Raw genomic sequence first — 27,069 nt, 5'->3', positions numbered from 1 at the left:
ATCACGCCTCAATAAAATAGTCTCACTTTGCCTAACCTTCAACTGCCTTTAACGTTCAACACCCTTATACCTACAGATTAAAATCATGCACCACTAGCTTACCATCTAAGATTCAAAGCAATCAACCTCTTAATGGTTACTGGAGCCAATTGTAGAAAACACTTCAGAGTCACTGGCTTTCAATTTTTCAATATCCTCCGTCCACACACTAATAATACTACTAGTAACCTGACCTTCAGGAATCAAAACTAACCTTGATCAAATTATTGCTTGCACAACCACTTATCAATACAATTAAAAACAATAGGAATGTCATGCAATAACAGTCATCCCCATACAACATGTGTCTTGCGGAAGCCTAGAAACAGTTGACATGAAGTGAGTGCTTAACTAAACAAATACACATAAAAGTTTGTCAAGAATCATGGTGTCAGCATTAAGTGGTTATCTAGGGCTAGGTGGATGGAGACGACATTGGTCTGAGTTAGATAAAATAAGAATGTAGGGTCAGATTTATCAAGGCTTTGTGTTGGTGCAAAGTCACTAAAAGAGATGAGCACCGGTTCAAAGTCTTGATAAAGTTTTCAATTTCCAGTGCAAACGTTTATTTGTGAGGAAGGTTGGCTAAGAATAACGCAAAGTAGCTGTTTGTGTTACTTTGCATTACTTTGCATTAAGGGGTGTTCCATGGGTGGTACATGGGCATTCCCATGTAATTACCCAAGGAATTTAACACGGAGCCCCATCTACTAACGGAGGTAGACAGGGGTTTACACTAAAAAAATATGCCTCCATGAGAAAGGCACAAAGTAGGAGAAATAATGTTTTCTCCAAACTGTTCGCTCATTGCATGTGTATGAAGAACATGTACAAAGTGGCAAAGTTTAAAAGTAAGTCAAAGCAAAGTGTTTTTTGTACTGGAGGGTTATCATTTCGGTACAAAACCTTCCCAGTACAAACGTTTCTGCATGTTGCTAGGCAACCTTAAGGAGAACAAGTACTTGGGAAAATAGTAGCAGTGCAATATCTTTGTAGATGTGACACTGTCCAGCTCTCTCCCTTCCACACAACACACCACAGTAACTTTGCTTGTCGCACTGCGCTGCATGAAAAGTAGATTTTCCCCTTAGAGGTTAATGGCATTTTCAGAATGAGAAAGTAATAGTTTAGAGATTTCATCATTTGGGGGGAGGATATACAAGATTGCAGAAGATTCAAAGACAATTCATTGATAGAGAATTGTAACAGCAGGTACTGGGTGGGGAAAAAGGAAACACTCACACATGGGCCTGTCCACTGATCACTTACCCTCTGCCTTCCTGAAGTGTGATTTATAAGGCGACACACCAATGCGATGCTGCTCTCTTGTCTTCCATCTGAGGTGCGTAAGTCTGGCAACTGTGAAGATTGCGAAAAGAGAATCAGGCAAGATAACTTCCAACAGCCACAACAGAGCCCTTTATTTCTACCTGCCTGTAGTTCTTCTATTGTCATGTAATTGACTTTCGAAATAACGACCCACAGATATATCAGGACCAAAACACATGTTTGCAAATAGCAGAGAGGAATGAATAATTACGTAGAAAAACTAATTCAATTTTGTAAAGCTGATTTATGTGCATAGGGATGATGCTTTAATGCATGGCAAGAAAGTTAGAATGGCCATCTATCGAATAAAGCCTGAAATTGTTTAGGGAGTGGTTGAGCAAAATATGTCTTTGCTATTTGTAGGGAAAACTCAGACATTGTTTTCTTCTGGGCAGAGAACCATAAAGAAGATGCAGGACTTAAGATGAAAATACACAAAAGAGGTGATTCCTGGCCATTTGCAATCATGGCATAAAGATGAAGCAGCCAGAGTGGGCTAGGTGGGACGGAGATGACATCAATGTGGCAAGTGTAGGTGGCTTAAGTTGGCCATGGATTAGGAATCTGATCCGGGTGCCTAAAACTGGCTTCTTTGATCACTCTATAGTTACCCTTACGGAAAAAAGATGGGTTGAGGGATAATGGGGTTTTAGAATATCCAGTGGTGAATTTTTTTTTAAAAATATTGATCTAGGCCATTCCATTACAGCTAGCATGGAAACATTTAAAAGCAAGCTAATTCCCTATCCACTGATTACCTCTCACTTATTCTTTGACTTTCACTATCAGAAGGTACAAGGCTTGTGGGGCCAGATGTACGACCATTCTGTTTTGCGAATCGCAAATTGCGACGTTTTGCGACTCACAAAATGGAATGTACAACAGTGTCTGTGACACTATTTGTGATTTTCAATTGGGTCGCAAGGTACCTGCCTCATTGATATTCAAGAGGCAGGTCGCAGTTTGTGAATCATTGGTAATTGGCCTTCAAACACAGGGATGGTGGTCTGTTGGGGACAGCAGACCCCAATGTCTGTGTTTGATTTTTTAATAAAGCAACTTTTTTTCTCAAAATTCAGCCCTTTTGGGAGTGGCTTAACACCTACTTGAAGTAGACTGTAAACTGCAACTGTTTTCCGACCACAAATGTGGTCGCAAAACAATGGTACATACGATTATGACTCGCTATTAGGAAGGGACGCCCTTGGCATGCCCCTTCCTAATAGCAACTTGCAAACACTAGTTTGCGAGTCACTGACTCGCAAAATAGTGTTTGTACATACCACCACCTTTTTTTGCGGTCACAAACGGGTCGATTCCACGTTTGCGACCACTATAAACGGTCATACATCTGGCCCCTGGTCTATTCCACTTCAAGTGTGGCAGGGCTGGGTTTCCTGCTGTGAAGATACCAAAAAAAACATTAGGCAAGATTCAGTTCAAGGGCAATCTCCTCTATCCACACATGTAGTCTCTCTCGCTCCACAATGAAATACATTTTGCTTTTTACTGGTGTGCAGCCTACAGGTGATTGTCTAAGTTGGAAGACGGCTTATGTTTAAGTGTGACCACTTTGTGAGATGATCGATGATTACTTCTAGCAAATCTGGCACAGTGCTTAAAAAATAGTTTGGGTAACGTGTAGCCCAATTAGTTTATTTAATGGGAACAGGTTAAAAATGCAAATTACATTGTTGGTATGCCGAAAGAAACATTTCAGGGGAAGGTAACATGAGTAATGAGTAACCATTTATCCAGACATAAAGGGAAAGACAAAGAATGGTGTTCCTGGTCAGCAATAATGATGCAGCAAGGCAAAAAGCCTCAGTTACACTGCAGCTGCAGATAAGACATTTGGTCTGGGGGTACATGGCCCAGTAGAAGAAAATGTCCAGCTACCCAACCCCTCAGTATCACTTCAATCAATAAGGTGCTCCCTTCCTTGCCCAGTGTTCTATCATGCACTGATTTTGGGCAGCCTTCTCCTACTTTACCACCACAACTTCTACTAAGCTCTGATTTCTCCACCCAGATGTCACCATACTATTGGGTTCCCACTTAATCGCATCCTTCTCCTGCCCCTGCACATTGCCACAATCAACCTCAGACTTACTTATCCCACACACGGCACTAGCCTCTTCATCCATTCATATGCCTGTACTTTCATCTAACCACATATCCATGGATTCAGTTACTCTACAACCATCCAAGCACTAACTCTTCAATTTAGTCACCTTTTATGTTTAATGATCAGCAGTCAAACTTTAATCTGCAGTTATTTTTAAACATAGAGGGACAGATCCCTCTTCTGTCCCTGTTTAAAAACCACTGACTTCCTTGATGTGCATACCTCTTGGTGCCCTTTCATACTTGGAGTATTTAAGGCGTATGTACTCTGAGTATGTAACAGTGGCACCGAAGGGAAGGTACTGCAGTGAATTTGGTATTTGGCAGCGCTATTTCTTAGAGCAAAATGCATCCTCACATCCATTTTTGGTTGCGAGGGTGCATTTAGCACTAAGAAAATAGCAGCAAATGCACACTCCGCTCCATCGTTGAATTCCACAGAATTTTATTGTAATCCCACAGAATTACGCAGACTCAAATTCGACTGTTCTGCCTGCCCCATATAGAACTGCCTGACTGCAAGATTTGGCTTTGCAACTTCTCCAGCATGAAGACTGACATGCCCAGCAGAGTGTGTTATACTTAGCTAACTTGGAAGGTATAGGCAATGACTAGGAAAATATTGAAATCACAAAGAAAAAAATCGGATTTTTTAAGCTGATGTGCATGTCTTTTTCCCTTTACCTTTATCATTTCCTTTGGTACATAAACAAGGATCTAGAGTAAAGAAGTAATGATCCATGTGTTAGAAGACACCTGACTATTTTTGGAGGAGAAAACCAGTGATACCTTCTATCAAATCTGGCAGAGTCAAAAAAATATTTTGAGTAAAATGCAGCCTAATTAATTTGTTTACTGTGTATAGATTTAGACTAGAAAATAGACTGATGGTATGTGAGAAGCCCATTGAGCCAGAAATAAAGGTAAAGACAAGGAAAGGGTTCGTGGGTAGCGAGAATCATGCTGTGAAGAAGAAAAGCCTAGCTCTTTGGAAGACGGAGGTAACATCAACGTATTGAAGGCAAGTGAGAGAGTGGGGAGCTGAGGGTGTACTATGCAGCTTTTTCCTCTACTGATATGTGCATTAATTCTCTTAAAATGTTCTTTCTCTCATAATGCATGGACATTAAGGCATCCACGTGGTGCAATGCAGTTGTAAAGTTTTCATTTCAGCCCACAGAAGCATTTGCATGCTCCACTAATTTCAAAGCTCTTCAGTCACCCATGGCGCTCTGCCTAAGTCGAAAGGTGATCATAAATGCTCCAGTATCATCAATATTGTTTTGAGGTAATAGCAAGTGATAGCAGACAAACGCCTTTTTGTGGAAAAGTGGGGGAAAAGTGCTGCAGAAGAAAGCATCAATTTTTCCCTTGCAAATGGTATCCACAAACAGTTTGTGGTACTGAAATCTCCCATCTTCCAAGCTTTTAGGGACAGACATACTTTTGTCAGAAAACCCATATGTTTTACACAGTTTTTGGCATTTTACTGGGACATAGCCTATCTTTGCTACTTTTTGTTCACCAACCTCCTTCCAGTTAGTGGTAAAAATAGGTATGAAAGCAATAATGGATCCTGGAAAACTATACATTTCTGAAGTAGACAAATTTCTGAATTCAGCTACGGGTCATTTGTTTAGATCCTTCAAGGTTTTTTTCTATAGAAACTAAGGGGTCCATTAGGATGTCGGGTGTATTTCCTCCGCCAGGCCGGCGGTAGCCACCGCCAGCGTGGCGGAGGAAATCTGCCCGACATCCACAGCCCAATTCCCCCCCCGCCATATTAGTATGGCGGGGGGGACCGCGCCGGTGAGAAACACCGCCCGCATGTTTTCCGCCCCGGTCACCTTGCGGCCGGGGCGGAAAACAAGTAACATGGTGGCGGTGTCTGTTAGACACCACCCGCCATATTACAATGGGCTATCACCAATGTTTTTCTGTGGCGGCATTGCCGCCAAGGAAAGGCATGCGGAGACTCCCTGCAGGGGCCCGTTGCGGGCCCCCTGGAAGTCCGTGGCTTGGGGGGTGCACATGGGGGGTACCTATGGCACCCCCCGCATTTCAAGGTGCAACATGGCAGGCACCGCGCGGTGCCTGTCATGTTGCGCTTTGAAATGCAAATGGTGCATTTCTAACATTGCGGCGGGCGGAGATTTCAGATCCGCCCGCCGCAATAGTAAATATACAGAATGCGCCCGCCTGTGTGGCGGGCACATCCTAATCCTCAATTTCGGGACCCCCGCCCTTTAGGCGGGCGGTCCCGTTTACCACTAGGGTGGCGGGCGGGCAAAGCCCGCCCGCCATCCTTATGTGCCCCTAAGTTGAAAATAAGAAAAATTGAAAATGAGATTAAAAAAACAGCCATTTGAGCCAACGTTTTCACCTGTAACTTCTTCTATGTACTTCAGATTTTTAAAGCCATATACTGTGACATCCACTGGACCCTTCTGGTTGTGGGGATATATAGGACGTTTAGGTTCACCAAGAACCCAAGGAATCCATAGCCAATAACTGAGCTGGGTCTTGTCGTGGTTTTTCATTGTGTACTGGGTATATAGCAATTCATTTGGTCAAATATAAAGAGTGAAGAATAGGTATCAAGGACACCTATTTATTTCAAAATGGGAACAAAATATAGAGTTTAGAAGCAGTAGCTATTTGCACATCTCCGAAATTGTGGGAACCCATACTAGCATGTGAATTATAGGACATTTTTCAAAGTGACTTCTTTTTTACACATTGTCTTACATTTGAAAGGCAGAAGTGCATAGAAAGTCAATACAGAATATCAGTTGCTCTACAAATCTGTGTTCCTCGAAGTCTCCCGATAAAAATGGTACCTGACATGTGTGGGTAGGCTTAGTGCCCGCGACAGGAAACGGGCCAAAACCCAACGTGGACACACCACATTTTTACAGTAAAAACTGACCCTTTTTTAAATTGCCTAGCTGTGGATTTTGAACCGTTTTAAGAACTAGACACCCAGTGGAATCCAGGAAGGAGGGACTTTTGCAGCTCTCACCAGGTCCGGTTACCCAGTATCCCTTACAAACCGCACACTTTGAAAAAAAACCACAATTTCTTCATATTTCTGTGATGGAGAGTTCTGGAATCTGCATGGGTCCACAAAATTCCATGCACCCTGAATTTCGCAAAGTCTTACGATAAAAATGGTACCTCACTCATGTGGGTAGGCCTAGTGCCCGCCACAGGAAACAGGCCAAAATGCAACGTGGATACACATCACATTTTTAGACTGAAAATGACCCTTTTTTCTCAAAGCGCCTAGCTGTGAATTTTGAACCCTACGCCTGCCCGCACCTAGGGAAACCTAGCACACCTATACATTTTTTAAAACTAGACTCCCAGGGAAATCCAGGAGGGTTGACTTGTGTGGCTCTCACCAGGTTCCGTTACCCAGAATCACTTGCAAACCTCAAAATTTGTCGCAAAAAATAAATTTTCCTCACATTTCTGTGAAGAAAAGTTCTGGAATCTGCATGGATCCTCAAAATTCCACCCACTTCACATTCCCCAAAGTCTTCTGATAGAAATCATATCTCACTTGTGTTGGTAGGCCTAGTGCCTACGACAGGAAACATGCCAAAACGCATCGTAGACACACCCCATTTTCACAGTGAAAATTGACCCTTTTTTTTCAAAGTGCCTAGCTGTGGATTTTGAACCTAGGGAAACGTGGCAAATCTATACATTTTTTAAAACTAGACACCCAAGGGAATCCAGGAGAGGATGACTTGTGTGACTCTCACCAGGTTCTGTAACTCAGAATCCCTTACAAACCTCAAACTTTGTCACAAAAAAAACATTTTCCTCACATTTCTGTAATGGAAAGTTCTGGAATCTGCGTGAGCCCAGAAAATTTCACCTACCCCGCATTCCTAAAAGACTCCTAATACAAATGGTACCTTACTTGTGTGGGTAGGCCTAGTGCCCGCGACTGGAAACGGCCTAAAACACAACTTGGACATACCACATTATTACAGTGAAAACGGACCCATTTTTTGCAAAGAGCCCAGCTGTGGATTTTGAACCCTAGCTCTGCCGGTACTTAGGGAAACCTAGCAAGCCTATACAGTTTTGAAAACTGGACACACAGGGGAACGAAGGAGGGGGTGACTTGTGTGGCTGTCACCATGTTCTGTTACCCAGAATCCCTTGCAGACCTGAAAAACTACCGGCCCATCTCTTTCCTCCCCTTCGCGGCCAAAGTCACCAAGAGAGACTCGTGAACACCCAACTGACCGCCTTCGTCGATGATAACTCCATCCTAGATGCCCCCCGGTCTGGATTCTGCAGCAACCACAGCACCGAGACCACCCTCCTAGCTTCCACTGATGACATTCGGCCCAATCTTTCCTCTCCGGCCGAACCTAGAGGATCAGACTCCCTCCCTTCCTCTCTGAACCCACCGATATCACCTGCGGGGTACCCCAGGGATCATCTCTCACCCCTACGCTCTTCAACATCTACATGGCCCCCTCGCCACCATCGTCAGACAGCATGGGCTCAGCATCGTATCCTACGCCGACGACACACAGTTTATCCTGTCCCTCACGAAAAATCCCAAAGACGCCAGACTCTTCGTCCAGGAAGGAATAAAGAACGTGGCAAACTGAATGAAGGACAGCTGTCTAAAGCTCAACTTAGAGAAGACAGAGGTCCTCATCCTTGGACCCTGCTCCACCGCCTTGGACAACACCTGGTTACTAACACTCGGCAAACTTCATTGGCGGAGCAGAGTTAACCTCCAGCCCTTAGTCATTATATGAGCAGCGTCACCTGCAGTGGAATCTTATGGTACTCAGGCAAAGAAAGTGTGCTTTCATGTCTCTTCTTAGCTTCTTTAAACCAAAGTGGTCACACTTTGCACTCATTGCATCACTGTGTACAGACACAACCTACCCCACTCCCTGTTCTTCCCAGTGAGATACAGGATTATGCTCTGCAATGGTTGTTATTGCCATAAGACAGGCCTTAGGCTACCAAAGAGTATATCAGCTTCCAGGGTGAAGTAGGTGCATGAACTATAATGCTGCTACTGCTGATAATATTATAGAAGTGCAGTTTTACATTTATTCTTTTAGTACTGTTTTTTAATCACTTCAAATACTGAAGGAAGGCTTGGTGTTTGAAAGGTGATTTTGGAGGTGTGAGGAACTGTATATAGTCAGCATGCCGTTTTCACACTCCTGCATCAGGGCACTGTAAATGACACAAGAATGTACACACAGACCACCATATGAACACTTTCCCATGTTGCAACCAGGTGTGTTATTGTATATATTATGCTATATTCACTTTCCCTCTCAAGGAGTGTTTAGCCTTATTGCCCACCTCTCTATACTTTATTCAGAGCTGGCCTGTCTATTGTTTGCAGAGCCAAATAAGATAAACAGTTTCAAAGTTTTAGCAAAAGGTGACCTTTATCCTCCTAGGCATTGATTGCCTGTGAATTTGATCTATATCACAATGTTAAGCGACAAAATATCAATCTGCAACATTGAGTGCAGGATACCACTATAGACCATATACTGTGAAATTACTATTCTTGTTTTTATATCTCTTCATTCAAGTTTCACAGAGGAAATCAAACAGCAAAACATATCCCCCAACTGTCGAAGACTTTGAGCGGAACATACATCAACTATTACATAGGTCTTCCCGAGGCCTGGGCCGGAACATGATGCCAACGCAGTCTTTTTCCTCTGATTGTTCGCATCAACATGAAAACCAACCAGTTCAACTTGTGGCTCAAGCCCATTCAACCCTCTGTCACCTAAGACTCTACCACTTTTCCTCACTGTCTCTACTTCCTCCGTTCTCTCCAGGGACTGCTCATCTTCTCGAATTTGCATGGGCACCCTCTTGTCTGGTACTCCAGTTTTTCTGCTCGCATACACTAATTCATGCCTTCCTCCCACTCCTGTATGATAGGTGTAGGAAAGGGTCCCTTTTTGCATGGTTGCACCCCACTTTTTGCCTGATGTTTGATGCTTCTTGATTAAGTGGGCCCTGGATTCCTACTAATCAGGTACCCAGTGCCTATGTGCTTTCCCCAAAACTGGACCTTTGCTCCCACATTGGAACTCCTCAGGCCTACATATAAGTCTCAAGTAAAAGGTGCCAGGGGCACCATGGGCCTTGGAACCTGAGATAGTCTCACAGAGCTGAAGCATATATTTTGCCACCTCCAGAAACTCCTCCCCTGATCCATACACACTGCCACTGCCGTCTTTGTGCCAGGGGGAGAGCCTAAAACTACAGGTCGACATGACACAAATTCATGTGTGCCATGCCCACCAAAACACTGCCTGTGGCATAGGTCAATCACTCCTCTAGTAGGCCTTACAGCCCTTAGGCAGGGTGCACTATACCACAAGTGAGGGCACACTTGCATGAGCCCTCGGAACCCCTACAGTACCTGTGCCATTTACAGGTGTTGCAAGTGCAGTGAAGCCATTTTAGACCATGGACTGGGAGTTTGGCACACCTAACTCCACAGCTCCATGTTGGCTTTAATGAAGACTGAGAAGTTTAGTATCAAACTTCTCGGCCCATTAAACCACACGGATGCCATAGACTCCTGAGGCTTGAGCCGGGAGAGGAACACAGCGTCTTTGCTGTTTTGTATTCTGCTCGTATTTTAATAGTATGTTAACCGTCTTTTAAGTTGTTTTAATTACTTATACATTTTGGTTTACTCACTGCTGCTATACTGTGTTGCATGAGAGGTTGTTGCTTGGGGGGTAAAGTCTGCAGTACGCTCCGTGATTGTTTGGAGCGGGACCACCATTTTGGGGTTAGTGTAGGTCAGCGGGCTAGTTTTCAAACCCCTGACATTACATATGGACACGGTAAGGCGACTGCGCAGTGGATGTACGCAGGGGGTGCACCGCTGGCGCGCTGAAGGCAAGCCCGACGGCACCCGTCCGCACCGCCAGACCCTCTGCTCAATCTACAGTTGCCCCATGCAGGTATTCACACGCTGTGCTTTTGTCTTTTAACACTAAATGCTCAACTTCTGCCTGGATTCCTCCGGCTGGTTCCTTTAAGTGCAAGCAATGACCTTTTCAACTCCAAATAGTCGGTTAGGCTCACTAACACCGTATTTAGTTGAGTTTAAGTTTCTAAGCCTTAATTGCTGGTCGCTGGCTAAGCACCATGCTGAGGTCTTCGACTTACTAATAGATGAGTCTCCAGAGGTATTACGCTTAATCTTGGTTGGCTCTCCCTCAAGGCGTTATCATGAATCAAGTTAACAGATCAGGTAATGGGAGGTGGCATTGCAGAAATTCACAAGGAGTCTTATCACTGCAGTTTTCTAAAGGAGGACATCCCTGACTGCAAAAGCGCCCTTTTCAAAATAACGTTAAACCACAATCTCACTGTTACTAGTCTTCTTATTTATCGACCTCCAGGGCCATCTAAAGTGTTTAGGGAAGAACTGCTGAATAAAGTTATCTTCTTCGCCAGCAAAGCGGCAAATTTTACTATTTTAGGTAACCTCAATTTACATCTTGAAAACAATGGCAAATCGGAGCTGGCCAGTTTCCTGGCAGATTTAGAGGCCTGTCAGTTGGCTCAATGTGTCTCTAATAGCACACATGTAACAGGCCACCTGTTTGACCCTATATTTTCGAACTTAAGATCCTTAAAGATTCTGTCGCCAATCCCTGTGGTCTGGACAGATCATTTTTCTCATCCCTTTTTCCCTGCGGTGGCAAGGAAAGCCTACATTGAACTGCTCCTTACCAGTTTTAAAACGTCCTTGGCAAAAGTTAGACATAAATAATTTCTTGAATTTACTGTTAAGCCACAAGCCTCACCTTCCAACTGATATTGATGATGATGCAAATACACTAATACACTTTTTCAGGATTGGCTGACGCAAGTTTTGGACAGTTGTATCCCTGCCAAACTGAGTGTTAAAAAAAGAGGGAAGTCTAATCCCTGGTTTAATGAATCACTGATTAAAGCTAAAAAACACTGCAAACAACTTGACTGCACCTGGAGGCGCACTTATGATATTAAAGTAAAACATAAATACAGAGCATCTATGAAGCGGTGCACAGTCACAATATCGATTCCAAATTATTGACCAACATTAATATTGAGTTAAAAATATCGAAGGTGAAGAATAACGAGGTCAAGAATATCGTTGGACAGAATATCGACCCTAAGGTAAGTAATATCGATTTTTTTTATATCGATGTAATTAATATCGAAGTTACTAATATCGATATTTGTTTGTTGTTATGTATTTTATTATGTATTTTATATGTTTTTTGTTAAGTTTTTTATTTGCTTTGAATTATATGTGTACTATTTTTATATATTAAAAATGTTATATTTAATTTAATTTTATGTTTTAGTACTGGAGCGGGTTGTGAGTTTATAGGGGAATAGGGTGGGAAGTAATTTAATTATAGTAAATCAATTATTAATTTTTAGTAATTGTAAATTAATTTTAATTCATTTTTGTGTTTAGGTTCTGTAGCGGGTTGTGGGTTTATAGGGGAATTGGGTGGAAAGTAATTTAATTGTAATTAAGTAATTATTTATTTTTAATTGATATTGATAATTATTTTATTTATAATTAAATATTAATTGGTAATTAATTTTTTTAATTGCTAATTAATTCTTTTAATTGGTAATGAAGGTTTGTAATTGGTAATTACATTTTAATTGGTAATTTAATTTTTTAATTGGTAATTATTTTTTATTGGTAATTGATATTTTTAATTGTTAATTACTTTTTATTAATTTGAAATTAATTTTATTAATTCGTAAATCATTTTTCATTACAAAAAATGTTTGTTTACCATTGTTTAATTTGTAATCAATTTTTAATTATTAATATGTGCTTTGTTTTGAAAAATATTTTAGTGTTCAATATTTATTATTTGGTAATTTATATTTCTTAAATATTATTTATTGGTATTTATTGTTAATTCATTGTTAATTAATTATTTAATTGTAACTATGTTTTTAGTAATTATTAATGGGTATTTGCAAATGATGTAGAGCTATTTAAAAATTAAATGTTTTAATATTTTATTTACAACAATTATATATAAGTATGTTATATTTAACTTCTACGCTATCCAATGCTTTCCCTACTGTTGGGCTCTTCATACCACCAGATGATTTTTTACCACATAGCCTCGGTCTGTGGAAAAAAGCCTTTAGCTCAATGCAAAGGTATGCCCGCAAGAGGTATAGGTCGAAAGGGAGAATAATCATCTTGATTAAGTTGCATCAAATGATTAGATCAATGGGAAAATAATGCCACTTAATCAGTATCTTCTGCGTTCTACTGTATAGTACGCCATCATTAGATTCCCTTACATCATCCATTTTTACAGAGACTTCTATCCCCGGGTAGGTGCCCATTTGACCCATCACCTACCATCCCAAGAAGTGACAATACTGGTGAGGACCAGGGTCTTATTGAGCTTTCGTTTGCACCCAGAGACAGCCCCACACTGATTATCCAATGTTTTTCCTACTGTTGCACTGTTTGGAGTTGGAATTGTAATTTTTACCCCTACGCTATCCAATGTTTTACCTACTGTTGCACTCTCTGGAGTTGGAATAGTAATTTTTACCCCTACGCTATCCAACGTTTTCCCTACTGTTGCACTGTTTGGAGTGGGAATAGTAATTTTTACCCCTACGCTATCCAACGCTTTCCCTACTGTTGCACTCTCTGGAGTTGGAATAGTAATTATTACCCCTATGCTTTCCAATTTTTTCCCTACTGTTGCACTCTCTGGAGTTGGAATAGTAATTTTTACCTCTACGCTTATACAACGGTTTCTCTACTATTGTGCTCTCTGGAGCGGGAATGGTAATTTTAAATTCTATGCTATCCAACATTTTTATTAATGTATTTTTTGTACTTATGGATTTTGAATAGTATTTTTATTTATTTAGTTATTATTTTTTTGTATAAATTTATATAATGTAGTATATAATTAATTTTAAAAATATTAAAGGTATATTTAATTTTTTTAATTTTTTAAACATAATTCTTTACTTTTTATTTATGTTTATGTTTGTAAATGTATTTGTAATTTATAATATTTTTTATTAATTTATAAACTATTAAAATAATGATTACAACTTATTGTTAAGTGCATATATATTATATATTTTCTGTATATGTTTAATTAATGTATTATTATTATATATTTATTATTTATTAATTTTAAACATTATTAGATATTTTTAACTATGTTTATTTTATTTATTAGTGTTATTTACTTTATTTTACATTTATATTTTTACAGAAAAAAAACAATATTTTTAACATCGATATTTTTAACATCTATATTTTTTTTCTCGATATTTTTGTACTTCCCATGTTATAGATAGGGTGTCGATATTCTTGCCTTCGATATTTCTGCATCGATATTCCTGTAGGTCGATATTTTCAACGTCGATATTTGTCAGTGATTCTATGAAGCTCTATCATAAACTGGCCCGGAGAGCCAGAGCAGAGTTTATAGCCAGTAACATCTTGGCGGGCAATAACCACTATAAAACAATCTTCACCCTGCTCAAGGTTATGAAGAGTTCTGGATTGAAGATTGACTCACCTGTCATCTCAAATCACCAGTGTGATGACCTGGCCAGTTACTTTTTGAATAAGGTGGAAAATATATATAAGAGTTTCCCACCGGTCACTGGCATCACTGACCTTGTGGAAAGGCATGGGGATATTGGATCCACTGTGGTCAGAGCACTTTTGTCTTTTCCCCTGCTGTCTCTCACGGAATTAGAGTTCCTCTGTCTGAAAATTAAATCAGGCCACCCTGCCGACCCTTTGAAACCCAATCACTTTCGTCAGTTTCACACCCTAATCACACCAGTGAGTAGGGACTTGGTTAATCTATCTTTAACCACAGCGTCCATACCTTCTGCGTGGAAGCGCACTAAAGATATACCTCTCGTGAAGAAACCGTCACTAGATCCATCTGAGCCGGGTAATTACCGCGGGCGCCAGGGCATGCACAGTTTTCACCAAGAACGTGATGAAGAAGAAGAGGGCAGCCTGGGGACGCAGCTGCTAAGGTAGTCGTTTTTATTTACTTTTAACTCTTTTTTAAAAAGTTTTTACCAATTGTTAATAGGGCGGTGGGTGGCAGGGGCTGGCCAACTCCGCTCTGCCGCGAAGTGTGTGGAGATTTCCCTACTCTGCGTTCTCCGCAGAACGCGGAGTAGGCACATTTCCGCACACTCTGTGGGTGGAGCGCAGTTCTCCACCCTCGGTTAACTGTAACATATGTATGTTAGCCTTAGGCTTTTTATACCCCCAGATGATTTTTGGCCACATAGCCTCGGTCTGTGGAAAAAAGCCTTTAGCTCAATGCAAAGGTATGCCAGCAAGAGGTATAGGTAGAAAGGGAGAATAATCATCTTGATTAAGTTGCATCGAACGATTAGACCAATGGGAAAATAATGCCACTTAATCAATATCTTCTGCGTTCCTCTGTATAGTACGCCATCATTAGATTCCCTTACATCATCCATTTTTACAGAGACTTTTATCCCCGGGTAGGTGCCCATTTGACCCATCCCAAGAAGTGACAATGCTGGTGAGGACCAGGGTCTTATTGAGCTTTAGTTTGCACCCAGAGACAGGCCCACACTGATTAGCCAATAACTGCCAGAGAATCCTCTGTGGCAGAGGTCTTGATGATAATGTCGTCTGTATACACAAGTACTTTGAGCTCAAGTTGATGGATACGCAGCAAAGCAATATTCCTCCAGGTCTTGAGGGTTTGAATTTAAGGTTCAATATAGTGGGCAAAGAGCAAGGTAAAAGTGGACATCCCTTTACGGGTGCCACAATTTATCTGAATTAAGTCGGTAGAAGACCCTGAACATAAAACCCTTGCCTCAAGATTCTGGTAAAGCTTTTGAACCAAAGCAATAAAGCACAGCCCAAGCCCTTGCACAGCCACAATGCCCTAAGAAAAGGCCTTGAGCCCCAGTCAAAAGCCTTTTCAGGGTCTAACATCATTGCTCCGACCGGATATCCCTGAGCACAGCCTGCCTCAAGAGCAGTGATAACAATATTGACATGATCGGTGTTATCCCGCCCTGGAACAAAACCATGTTGATGCTCCTAAAAAAAATCTGAAATAACTGTAGCAAGCCCTTTTGCTAAAATCTAAGTACAAATCTTGGAATCAGAATTAATCATAGAAATAGGCTGATATGTATCACTGAGAAAAGGATATTTCCCTTTCTTAGGAAAGAGGACCATGTTGGTCTCAGTCCATGACCCAGGAACCTCCCCCAGTAATTCAAAAGAGTTGAATAGATCACGGAGAACCGGCACTACAAGATGTGACAAACTAACATAGAATTCCAATGGAAGTTGTTCGGTGCCACAGGTCATGCCTCATGCCAGCTAGCCAACAGCGTCTTACACTTCGAATGCCAATTTATGACCTTATAGCTTATGCTATTGTGTAGTAGACAGTTTACGATGATGGTGGACCCGAAGAAACTGAAAGATCTGGTCCGTGGAAGGGACCAATTCCTTGTCATAAAACTTCTGATAAAAGCTGTGGAACTCCTCTTGCATAAGGGGCAGGATTGGTCCCAATAGCCCCAGGGAGAGTTCTTAATCCCAGAAATAGCAGATGCATTAGCTCTATCAGGGACCCAGAAAGATAACACTGAGCCCATTTCTTCGATAAAGAATTGTGAGCTGATATAACCCTAGGATTTAAGGAAGCTCTCTACAAATATGGACACCCTGAACCCACAACTTGTACAAGTCAAGAAGGTTCAGGAAAGCCTTCAAACTGTTGTGGGAGCAGTCAAGACCCGCATCTCATGACAGGAAGTTCAGATGACCATACTCTCATCAAGAGTCAAAGATTTGGAGAATTGGTCTTACCGGAATTACATCAGGGTATTGGGGATCCCAGACTTGTCAGAGGAACAATCCTAGATGCTATATAGTTTGGGTGTTTAGTCAGTCAAGTCAAAAACATTTGTACCGCGCACATGTCACATCCAAAGAGTCTCATGGCGCTTGCAGACGGCTCTGACAAGAAAAAAAGAGGGAGGCCTAGTTGGAAAAAAGCCAGGTCTTCAGCTTCTTACGAAAACAGCTGTGTTCTGAGATGGCACGGAGATTGATGGGCATTTTATTCCACAGAGCAGGGGCGAGGTAAGAGAAGGAACAACCACCATTTCTGGAAGTTTGTATTCTGAGAGGAGTGAGCTGAGACTCAGCACTAGATCTGAGTTCTCTTCGGGGGATGTACCATGTTAGTTTTCGAGACCAGTATTTTGGTCCCTTTCCGTACATGTGTTTATGGACTAGGCATAGCGTTTTAAAATGTATTTGTTTTTTTACTGGGAGCCAATGAAGGCTCTTCAGACATGTGGCCGATGGGGACCTTCGTGGTAGGTTAAGAACCAACCGGGCTGCAGTATTCTGAAGGATCTGTAATCTATTCAAGTGGTGTTCATTTATGGCTAGTAAGAGCGCATTCCCATAGTCCATTCTGTTTATGATTAGACCATGGACTAGGGGTTTTCGAGCCTCAGCGGGAATCCACTTAAAAACTTTTCTAAGGCTGCGCATAAGTCAGAAACCAGTGCCAACGAGGTTATTTATATGGTTCATCATGGACAATGTATTATCAATGTGAAAGCCCAGATTCCACACTGATTCCTTAGGTGGGACAGCTGCCCAGATTCGTTGGCCACCAATCCTGAGCCCAATGTTCTGCAACTTGACCAAAAAGCATGATTTCAGATTTACTACCATTGAGCTGCAGGTGGTTAGTGCTCATCCATTTTTCAACCTCAATCATGCAATTTCTAAAACCTTGTCTCATTTGGATCGGGGCCCAAAGTAATCAGGATCTGGGTGTCATCGGCGTATGAGAGAACTTCAAAGCCGAAGGCTCTAATCACTCTAGCAAGAGGTGTCATATAGACATTAAAAAGCGTAGGGCTTAAAATAGAGCCCTGCGGAACACCCATCCTAACAGGCCTTTCGTTCGCTATATTTTTGCCAATTTGGACAGCTGTTGTATGGTCAGATAGATAGTTTATGAAACATTTTAGGGTAGTTCCTCTGACACCAATCTCCCATAGCCTCTGAATTAGAATGCTATGGGAGATGGTGTCGAATGCCGCCGACAAATCAAGCAGGACAAGAATAGAGGGTTGGTGTTTGTCTAAGGCCAGCCTAATATTGTCCACAACTTCGACCAACGCTGTCTCTGTGCTATGAGATGCACGAAAACCCTATTGGGAGGGATCTAAAAGCTCTTGGTTTTCCAAATGGATCACAAGCTGTTGACTGACAAAGGATTCAAGTATTTTCCCGAAATACGGGAGCAGTGAGATCGATCAATAGTTTAGAAGTGTTTTCGGGTCGGCCGAAGGTTTTTTCAGTATTGGCCTGATTCTTGCTGTTTTCCATGTTAAGGGAAAGTTGGCCTCTGAAAGAGATTTATTAAAGAGACCAGTCAAAGCTTCCACCAAGACCGGGGCCAATATAGAAAATAGTTTAGGGGAAATCTGGTCGGTAGGGGAACCAGACTTTATTTTCAGCCCCACTGACATAGTTGTATCCCTGTCAAATTTTTCAAATTCACTCAGGAGATAAGGAGGATCACATGGCTGGAGTGTCAGTACTTCCGACTGCAATATAGTTTTGTTATAGTCAAAAGACTACAGACTAGATATACATTGCCTGGTGTGCGCATGTGTGTTTTTTCTTGAGATTTCTCTAGCATTCCTGTAAGACCTTGGTAGTCCAGCGACATCTTATGACGCTTGCAGGATTCCACAAGCTCCTCGAATGACTGGGCCTAAGTCAGCAGAACTGGAGGAGGCTTCTTATGTACCAAAGAATAGTTATCATCCATTAAAAGTTACTCTGGCAGAGTAGTTCCATGTGTAATGTCAGCTTTGGGTGCAAAGCTTCAACAATGGAATGAGCTTCTTCTCTGGTACTTCAATGCAATCTTGATTCTCGAGCTTCCTACCAAACTAGTCCCTGACACATTTCTGGTCTGTCAATACCATGTCCTGGTCTTATCATTAAGGAGTACAAAGCTTAAAATGTAGTCTGTAGATCTTGGTAAGAGTGATGGTAGAGTTTGGTGGCTCTGGCAGAGGGCATCAAATTAACTGCAGATATTTCTGAAAACGTTGTATTCCAAATCTTGTATCATGAAAGGCATCATAATTCTCTTAGACTTGTTTGTAAAATATATGTAAAGGACGCCATATTTCTACTTGCGAATGACATTAAAATGTGTGCTGCCATTAAATATGCATTTACAAAGCAAGGGAAAGTCCTATTTACTTTTGCACAGTTGAAGTTTGTACAAGCCATCAGTCTGGGTCTACTTCATTAAGAGAAAGTTTGCTTTCTGGTGGTGATGAGATAAATAGTTTCAAAGGTTTGCTTCGAATTTATAATTTATCCAGAAGATTGTGGTCTCTTTTATATTGAGAGTGTGAATGGCTAGTTCAGCTGGTAATGTTGGAATCAAAAAAGAAAGAAATAGCAGTGATTCACATAAAATCTTCCTCATACATTTTGGCTATGAGTATATGGTGGTATTGCAAAAACTACACTATCTTGAGAAATGTATATTGTAAATAGTAATTTATTTAAAGAATCAATTAGTAGCCTTTATTAACCTTGATGAAACAGCATTCATTTGAAGTCAACAAACTTCAGTAGGCAGTAAGATAAGACAATGTATGATAGAGCAGATTGTGTAGTTAGTTATAGAGAGAGACAGGTGGCAAAAAATGACTGGTTTTGTCGACTACACATTCATAGAAACCAAAACATTAAATGTTCTGAGGCACAGGAAATGCTCAAACACATGGGGAAGGAAATGCTCAAACACATGGTGACCTTTGGTGCCCCGTCTTACCCTTTCGCCAGAATAAAGCGGGAGGATTCGGCTCTCGCTCATTATTGTGTCTGCCGGGAACCACTGGGGCTGCTGTAGAGGTAAAAATTGCATTAGGTAAAACATACTTTAAGGCCCAGTTTCACTTTCCACACCAAACTCCCCTTCCATGACCACAATGAAAGACTCTCATCAAACGTTTCAGTGACACCCAAGTTTAAGTAGGAACATTGATCACACAGAGTTTGTTGCCAGCAACCTCACTACTAGTAAATCATGTGAAGTAGGAGATGACAATATTATTTAGCTGTAAAGTCATATCTTTAGCCATGGTACCCTTAAGGGTTTAAAGGCTTTAAAGAACTCCAGTGTCAGAGCAGTGTATTTGGTTAGTTTGCCTAAAGCCTGGTTGGTGAGAAATGCCAAGAATTGCTTTGATTAGAGGCTGGTCAGGTTAGGTATAGATTGAGAGCAGGGTGTGGGAAATAACATTTATAGTGGGTCCAATGTTAGAGAACATGCATGGAGGGCACCTGAAATACCCAAATACCTGGCTCCTATTCCTCCATTAAAATACTTTTTCACTTACGCATACTCTTCCAGCCATACGATGTGGGATGCTCAAAATCAATGGAAAACTCCTCTGTCCCATGCGGTGTCTAGACAGGCATACAAGAAGCTGTAAGGAATCCAAAAATGACTTCAGCAAAGATTAAGGCCAACTCCAGCCTCCACTAATGAGGCTCACTGTCCTGCTCGGCCCACAACTTTGTATTTGAGGATAGAAAATTATTAATTTTGTCCTACCATTTTATAACAAAAACATGCTTGAATATATATGTATTATGTATATATCATCAAGTAATACACACACAGACACATACATATATTTATATACAATATATACATTTATATATAGATATATTTTGAAATATACTTATATATGCGTGGGTAAATGCGGGTACAGCAGCTAGCCAAATATTCACTCACTATGGCCCTTTCTTTTGGGCTGTGTATCCCTCTGTTCAAAATACATCTTTCGAAAACTTCCCTGGGAAATAATAGAAGTCCACATAAACCTTTTTAGTTTCGCAGGTTTTGATGAGTCGAAGCATACTGAATCTCATGTCAGGTGTTTTCTTGCACCTGAATGTGTATTCAGAATGTGTGAAGCTGCAACAGTCACTAAAGTCTTCTGAATATGATAATCTAAGAGTTTTCAAAAGACTACAGACTAGATACACATTGCGTGGTGTGCGCATATGTGTTTTTTCTTGAGATTTCCCTAGCATTCCTGTAAGACCTTGGTAGTCCAGCGACATCTTATGAAGCTTGCAGGATTCCACAAGCTCCTCGAATGACTGGGCCTAAGTCAGCAGAGCTGGAGGAGGCTTCTTATGTACCAAGGAATAGTTATCATCCATTAAAAGTTACTCTGGCAGAGTAGTTCCATGTGTAATGTCAGCTTTCGGTGCAAAGCTTCAACAATGGAATGAGCTTCTTCTCTGGTACTTCAATGCAATCTTGATTCTCGAGCTTCCTACCAAACTAGTCCCTGACACATTTCTGGTCTGTGGATACCATGTCCTGGTCTTATCATTAAGGAGTACAAAGATTAAAATGTAGTCACTAGATCTTGGTAAGAGTGATGGTAGAGTTTGGTGGCTCTGGCAGAGGGAATCGAATTATCTGCAGATATTTCTGAAAACGTTGTATTCCAAATCTTGTATCATAAAAGGCATCATAATTCTCTTAGACTTGTTTGTAAAATATATGTAAAGGATGCCATATTTCTACTTGCAAATGACATTAAGATATGTGCTGCCATTAAATATGCATTTACAAAGCCAAGGAAAGTCCTATTTATTTTTCCACAATTGAAGTTTGTACAAGCCAGCAGTCTGGGTCTACTTCATTAAGAGAAAGTTTGCTTTCTGGTGGTGATGAGATAAACAGTTTCAAAGGTTTGCTTGGAATTGATAATTTATCCAGAAGATTGTGGTGTCTTTTATATTTAGAGTGTGAATGGCTAGTTCAGCTGGTAATGTTGGAATCAATTAAGAAAGAAATAGCAGTGATTCACATAAAATCTTCCTCATACATTTTGGCTATGAGTATATGGTAGTATTGCATAAACTACGCTATCTTGAGAAATGTACATTGTAAATCGTCATCTATTTAAAGAAACAATTAGTAGCCTGTATTAACCTTGATAAAACAGCATTCATTTGTACTTAACAAACTTCAGTAGGCAGTAAGATAAGACAATGTATGATAGAGCAGATTGTGTAGTTAGTTATAGAGAGAGACAGGTGGCAAGAAAGGACTGGTTTTGTCGACTACACATTCATAGAAACCAAAAGATTAAATGTTCTGAGGCACAGGAAATGCTCAAACACATGGGGAAGGAAATGCTCAAACACATGGTGGCCTTTGGTGCCCCGTCTTACCCTTTCGCCAGAATAGGACGGGAGGATTCGGCTCTCGCTCATTATTGTGTCTGCCGCGAACCACTGGGGATGCTGTAGAGGTAAAAATTGCATTAGGCAAAACATACATTAAGGCCCAGTTTCACTTTCCACACCAAACTCCCCTTCCATGACCACAATCAAAGGCTCTCATCAAACGTTTCAGTGGCACCCAAGTTTAAGTAGGAACATTGATCACACAGAGTTTGTTGCCAGCAACCTAGTTTCTAGTAAATGATGTGAAGTAGGAGATGACAATATTATTTAGCTGTAAAGTCATATCTTTAGCCATGGTACCCTTAAGGGTTTAAAGGCTTTAAAGAACTCCAGTGTCAGAGCAGTGTATTTGGTTAGTTTGCCTATTGCCTGGTTGGTGAGAAATGCTAAGAACAGCTTTGGTTAGAGGCTGGTCAGGTTAGTTATAGATTGAGAGCAGGGTGTGGGAAATAACATTTATAGTGGGTCCAATGTTAGAGAACATGCATGGAGGGCACCTGAAATACCCAAATACCTGGCTCCTATACCTCCATTAAAATACTTTTTCACTTACGCATACTCTTCCAGACATACGATGTGGGATGCTCAAAATCAATGGAAAACTCCTCTGTCCCATGCGGTGTCTTGAAAGGCATACAGGAAGCTGTAAGGAATCCAAAAATGACTTCAGCAAAGATTAAGGTCAACTCCAGCCTCCACTAATGAGGCTCACGTTCCTGCTCCGCTCACAACTTTGTATTTGAGGATATTAAATTATTAATGTTGTCCTACCATTTTATCACAAAAACATGCTTGAATATATATGTATTATGTATATATCATCAAGTTATACACACACAGACACATACATATATGTATATATAAATATAATATATACATTTATATATAGATATATTTTGAAATATATTTATATATGCGTGGTTACATGCGGGTACAGCAGCTAGCCAAATATTCACTCAGTATGGCCCTTTCTTTTGGGCTGTGTATCCCTCTGTTCAAAATACATCTTTCGAAAACTTCCCTGGGAAATAATAAAAGTCCACATAAACCTTTTTAGTTTAGCAGGTTTTGATGAGTCGAAGCACACTGAATCTCATATCAGGTGTTTTCTTGCACCTGAATGTGTATTCAGAATGTGTGAAGCTGCAACAGTCACTAAAGTCTTCTGAATATGATAATCTAAGAGTTTTCAAAAGACTACAGACTAGATACACATTGCGTGGTGTGCGCATATGTGTTTTTTCTTGAGATTTCCCTAGCATTCCTGTAAGACCTTGGTAATCCAGCAACATCTTATGACGCTTGCAGGATTCACAAGCTCCTCGAATGACTGGGCCTAAGTCAACAGAGCTGGAGGAGGCTTCTTATGTACCAAGGAATAGTTATCATCCATTAAAAGTTACTCTGGCAGAGTAGTTCCATGTGTAATGTCAGCTTTGGGTGCAAAGCTTCAACAATGGAATGAGCTTCTTTTCTGGTACTTCAATGCAATCTTGATTCTCGAGCTTCCTACCAAACTAGTCCCTGACACATTTCTGGTCTGTCAATACCATGTCCTGGTCTTATCATTAAGGAGTACAAAGATTAAAATGTAGTCAGTAGATCTTGGTAAGAGTGATGGTAGAGTTTGGTGGCTCTGGCAGAGGGCATCGAATTAACTGCAGATATTTCTGAAAACTTTGTATTCCAAATCTTGTATCATAAAAGACATCATAATTCTCTTAGACTTGTTTGTAAAATATATGTAAAGGACGCCATATTTCTACTTGCGAATGACATTAAGATGTGTGCTGCCATTAAATATGCATTTACAAAGCCAGGCGAAGTCCTATTTACTTTTGCACAGTTGAAGTTTGTACAAGCCATCAGCCTGGGTCTACTTCATTAAGAGAAAGTTTGCTTTCTGGTGGTGATGAGATAAACAGTTTCAAAGGTTTGCTTGGAATTTATAATTTATCCAGAAGATTGTGGTGTCTTTTATATTGAGAGTGTGAATGGCTAGTTCAGCTGGTAATGTTGGAATCAAAAAAGAAGGAAATAGCAGTGATTCACATAAAATCTTCCTCATACATTTTGGCTATGAGTATATGGTAGTATTGCATAAACTACGCTATCTTGAGAAATGTACATTGTAAATAGTCATCTATTTAAATAATCAAATAGTAGCCTGTATTAACCTTGATGAAACAGCATTCATTTGAAGTTAACAAACTTCAGTGGGCAGTAAGATAAGACAATGTATGATAGAGCAGATTGTGTAGTTATTTATAGAGAGAGACAGGTGGCAAGAAATGACTGGTTTTGTCGACTACACATTCATAGAAACCAAAACATTAAATGTTCTGAGGCACATGAAATGCTCAAACACATGGGGAAGGAAATGCTCAAACACATGGTGGCCTTTGGTGCCCCGTCTTACCCTTTCGCCAGAATAAGGCGGGAGGATTCGGCTCTCGCTCATTATTGTGTCTGCCGGGAACCACTGGGGCTGCTGTAGAGGTAAAAATTGCATTAGGCAAAACATACTTTAAGGCCCAGTTTCACTTTCCACACCAAACTCCCCTTCCATGACCACAATGAAAGACTCTCATCAAACGTTTCAGTGACACCCAAGTTTAAGTAGGAACATTGATCACACAGAGTTTGTTGCCAGCAACCTAGTTTCTAGTAAATCATGTGAAGTAGGAGATGACAATATTATTTAGCTGTAAAGTCATATCTTTAGCCATGGTACCCTTAAGGGTTTAAAGGCTTTAAAGAACTCCAGTGTCAGAGCAGTGTATTTGGTTAGTTTGCCTATTGCCTGGTTGGTGAGAAATGCTAAGAACAGCTTTGTTTAGAGGCTGGTCAGGTTAGTTATAGATTGAGAGCATGGTGTGGGAAATAACATTTATAGTGGCTTTAAAGAACTCCAGTGTCAGAGCAGTGTGTTTGGTTAGTTTGCCTATAGCCTGCATGAAGTATTTTTCTGGGAGACAAATAATACACACAAATATGTTTAAAGAGAAATAACAGCAATAATGCATGTTCAGCTTGTTAGCATGTAAGGGGTGGACATGTTCATAGCCAATGGAAAGAGATGGATCCTAGTAAAATATACTAATTCAAAACAACAAACGTAAACTTATAAGATTAATGAAAGTTACATAATTTTGCAGAAAAAGGTGAGGATTATCGTTACATGTGCAATTGATGTTTTCCTAAACATCAGCCTGCCTATGCAGTGTGTGCTTTTTATTGGTACTACACTCATACATCCCTATTCTTTTTTGTAATTGCACTCTGATCTCACTGACCATATGCATGTGCTCCCTAATGATGAAGAGTGTCCTAAGAGTTCTCATCTAGAACTGATTGTAAGGTATTATCCACTATTGCCAACTGCAAAGTGTGTTATGATTAGTTAATACCATGTGCTCAGAGCATAACCCATTAATTGACTACCATGTATGTGAGGGGATATGACAAGAAGAACAGGCAATTAAGAGCTTTTACCACTGAGCATGTGGAGAATACATCTATTAGCACCCCTATAGGAAGGCCAAAAAAGCCAATTGCAACTGCTGGCTCCCAACCTTCAATGAACCTGGAAAACAGGCAAATAAGAATACTTAGTGTGATCATTCTACTGCCTTGGACTAGCTGAGCCAGTTTCACGATTCCAGAGATCATTCTAATAAGTATATTAATCAAGAAATGGCCATACTTTGGAGCAATAGCTGAATATGAAAATCTTGAGAATTTGATACCACGCATAGAAAATGTATTTTTGGTAAGTTTAATTTCTAAGAACTCTCTTTCGCTGATTATACTAAGGAATAAAAACAACCAGCATTCATACAGGGTGCACAAAAAGCTTTACTTCTATGTTCCTCAAATTATCTAGACATAGATTCCCTTCAAATGTGTTGCCATGAACAACAGGCATTTACTCCATTCTGCCTCTCAGCATCAATCAATCAGTAGATTTGTATAGCACTTCTTATCACGCGTGAAGGTATTCAGGCGATGGCAGGGTCCAGTTGATTAGCCAAACATCTAGGTCTGGGAACTCTGAAAGAGATGGGGATGTATGGAGCTAAAGGGGTAGCTCGTTCCATGTTTTTGTTGCTAGGTAGGAGAAGGAACGACCTCTGCATCTGCTACGTCAGATGCGGGGTGTAGGTTAGAGACGGAAGTGGAGCGGAGATGCATGGTGGGCTGATGTAAGTGCAGTCGATGGTTAAAGTAGGCAAGTCCGCAGTTATGTAGGACCTTGATTGCTTGGTCCAGGAGCTTTTCTGTACAGGGAGACAGTTAATTTCCCTGAGGTAGGGGGTGATCTGAATTAGTCTAGGGAGTTCCAGGGCGAGTCTGGCTGCTGTGTTCTATATTGTCTGTAGTCGGTTCGTAGGTGTGGTCAGTGGAGGTCTAAGTTAAGAGGGCCACCAAGATGCGTCCAAGGGAGAGCTTTTGTTTCTGAAGTGCGGTACGTCTGTCTTGTCTGTGTTGAGTTTCAGGCAGTTGTCCCTCATCCAGTTAGCAATTTCTGTAATGCAGATGATTTTCTTTGGTTTGAAGGTGAGGGTAGACTGACTTTTCGCATTCTTCTGGTGAGGAGAGGCGATCCATCTGAGAGCAGCTCCTTGGATGCCTCTGTTGTGCAGCCTTGTGATGAGTGTGGGGTGGGAGCCGTATCATAGGTTGCCAAGAGGTCTATGAGGATCAGAGCCACAGTCTCACTGCAGTCGTGTAGGTCTTGGATGTCATCGGTAGCCGCCATGAGGACTGTCTTGGTGTTGTGGTTGCTGTGGAATCCAGATTGAGAGGAATCGAGTAGGGGGTTCTGTTCCAGTTGTGAGGAGAGTTATTGGTTGATGACTTTTTCTAATACTTTGGCCGGGAATGGGAGCAGGGAGATCGGTTGTCAGTTCTGGAATTCACTGGGATCTGCTAATGGTTTCTCTAATAGGGGGTTAACTTTTGCCTGTTTCCAGTCTTTGAGGAAGGTGGTTGCTATTGAGATGTTGAACAAGGCAATGAGAAGGTGGCTGATTTCATTACAAGACCGGATGCTACCACTATGCAATAACCTTTTTTTGCAGCCCCAACATTCAGCCCTTTAAAGAACATTAATACATCATAAAGCAATAGAATGTCCAGACAATGTGCATGTCCAGAGTCATCATCCTCTT

General features: G+C 40.9%; 1 protein-coding gene across 1 annotated transcript in view; it reads right to left on the bottom strand.

Annotated features, from left to right (window-relative positions):
* LOC144762718 (uncharacterized) overlaps positions 1 to 27,069 on the bottom strand; it is a 186,055-nt gene that overhangs the window by 3,755 nt on the left and 155,231 nt on the right. The window contains exons 17-22 of the mRNA XM_078647967.1: positions 24,315 to 24,386; positions 22,449 to 22,538; positions 21,881 to 21,952; positions 20,020 to 20,109; positions 19,452 to 19,523; positions 1,309 to 1,398 (exon numbers count right to left, since the gene is read on the bottom strand). Coding sequence (XP_078504093.1) covers positions 1,309 to 1,398; positions 19,452 to 19,523; positions 20,020 to 20,109; positions 21,881 to 21,952; positions 22,449 to 22,538; positions 24,315 to 24,386 — 486 coding nt within the window. The remainder of the gene's footprint in view (positions 1 to 1,308; positions 1,399 to 19,451; positions 19,524 to 20,019; positions 20,110 to 21,880; positions 21,953 to 22,448; positions 22,539 to 24,314; positions 24,387 to 27,069) is intronic.

This window comes from Lissotriton helveticus, chromosome 6 (assembly GCF_964261635.1).
Source record: "Lissotriton helveticus chromosome 6, aLisHel1.1, whole genome shotgun sequence".
Taxonomy (NCBI): domain Eukaryota; kingdom Metazoa; phylum Chordata; class Amphibia; order Caudata; family Salamandridae; genus Lissotriton; species Lissotriton helveticus.
This window is presented reverse-complemented; position numbering and strand designations above follow the sequence as displayed.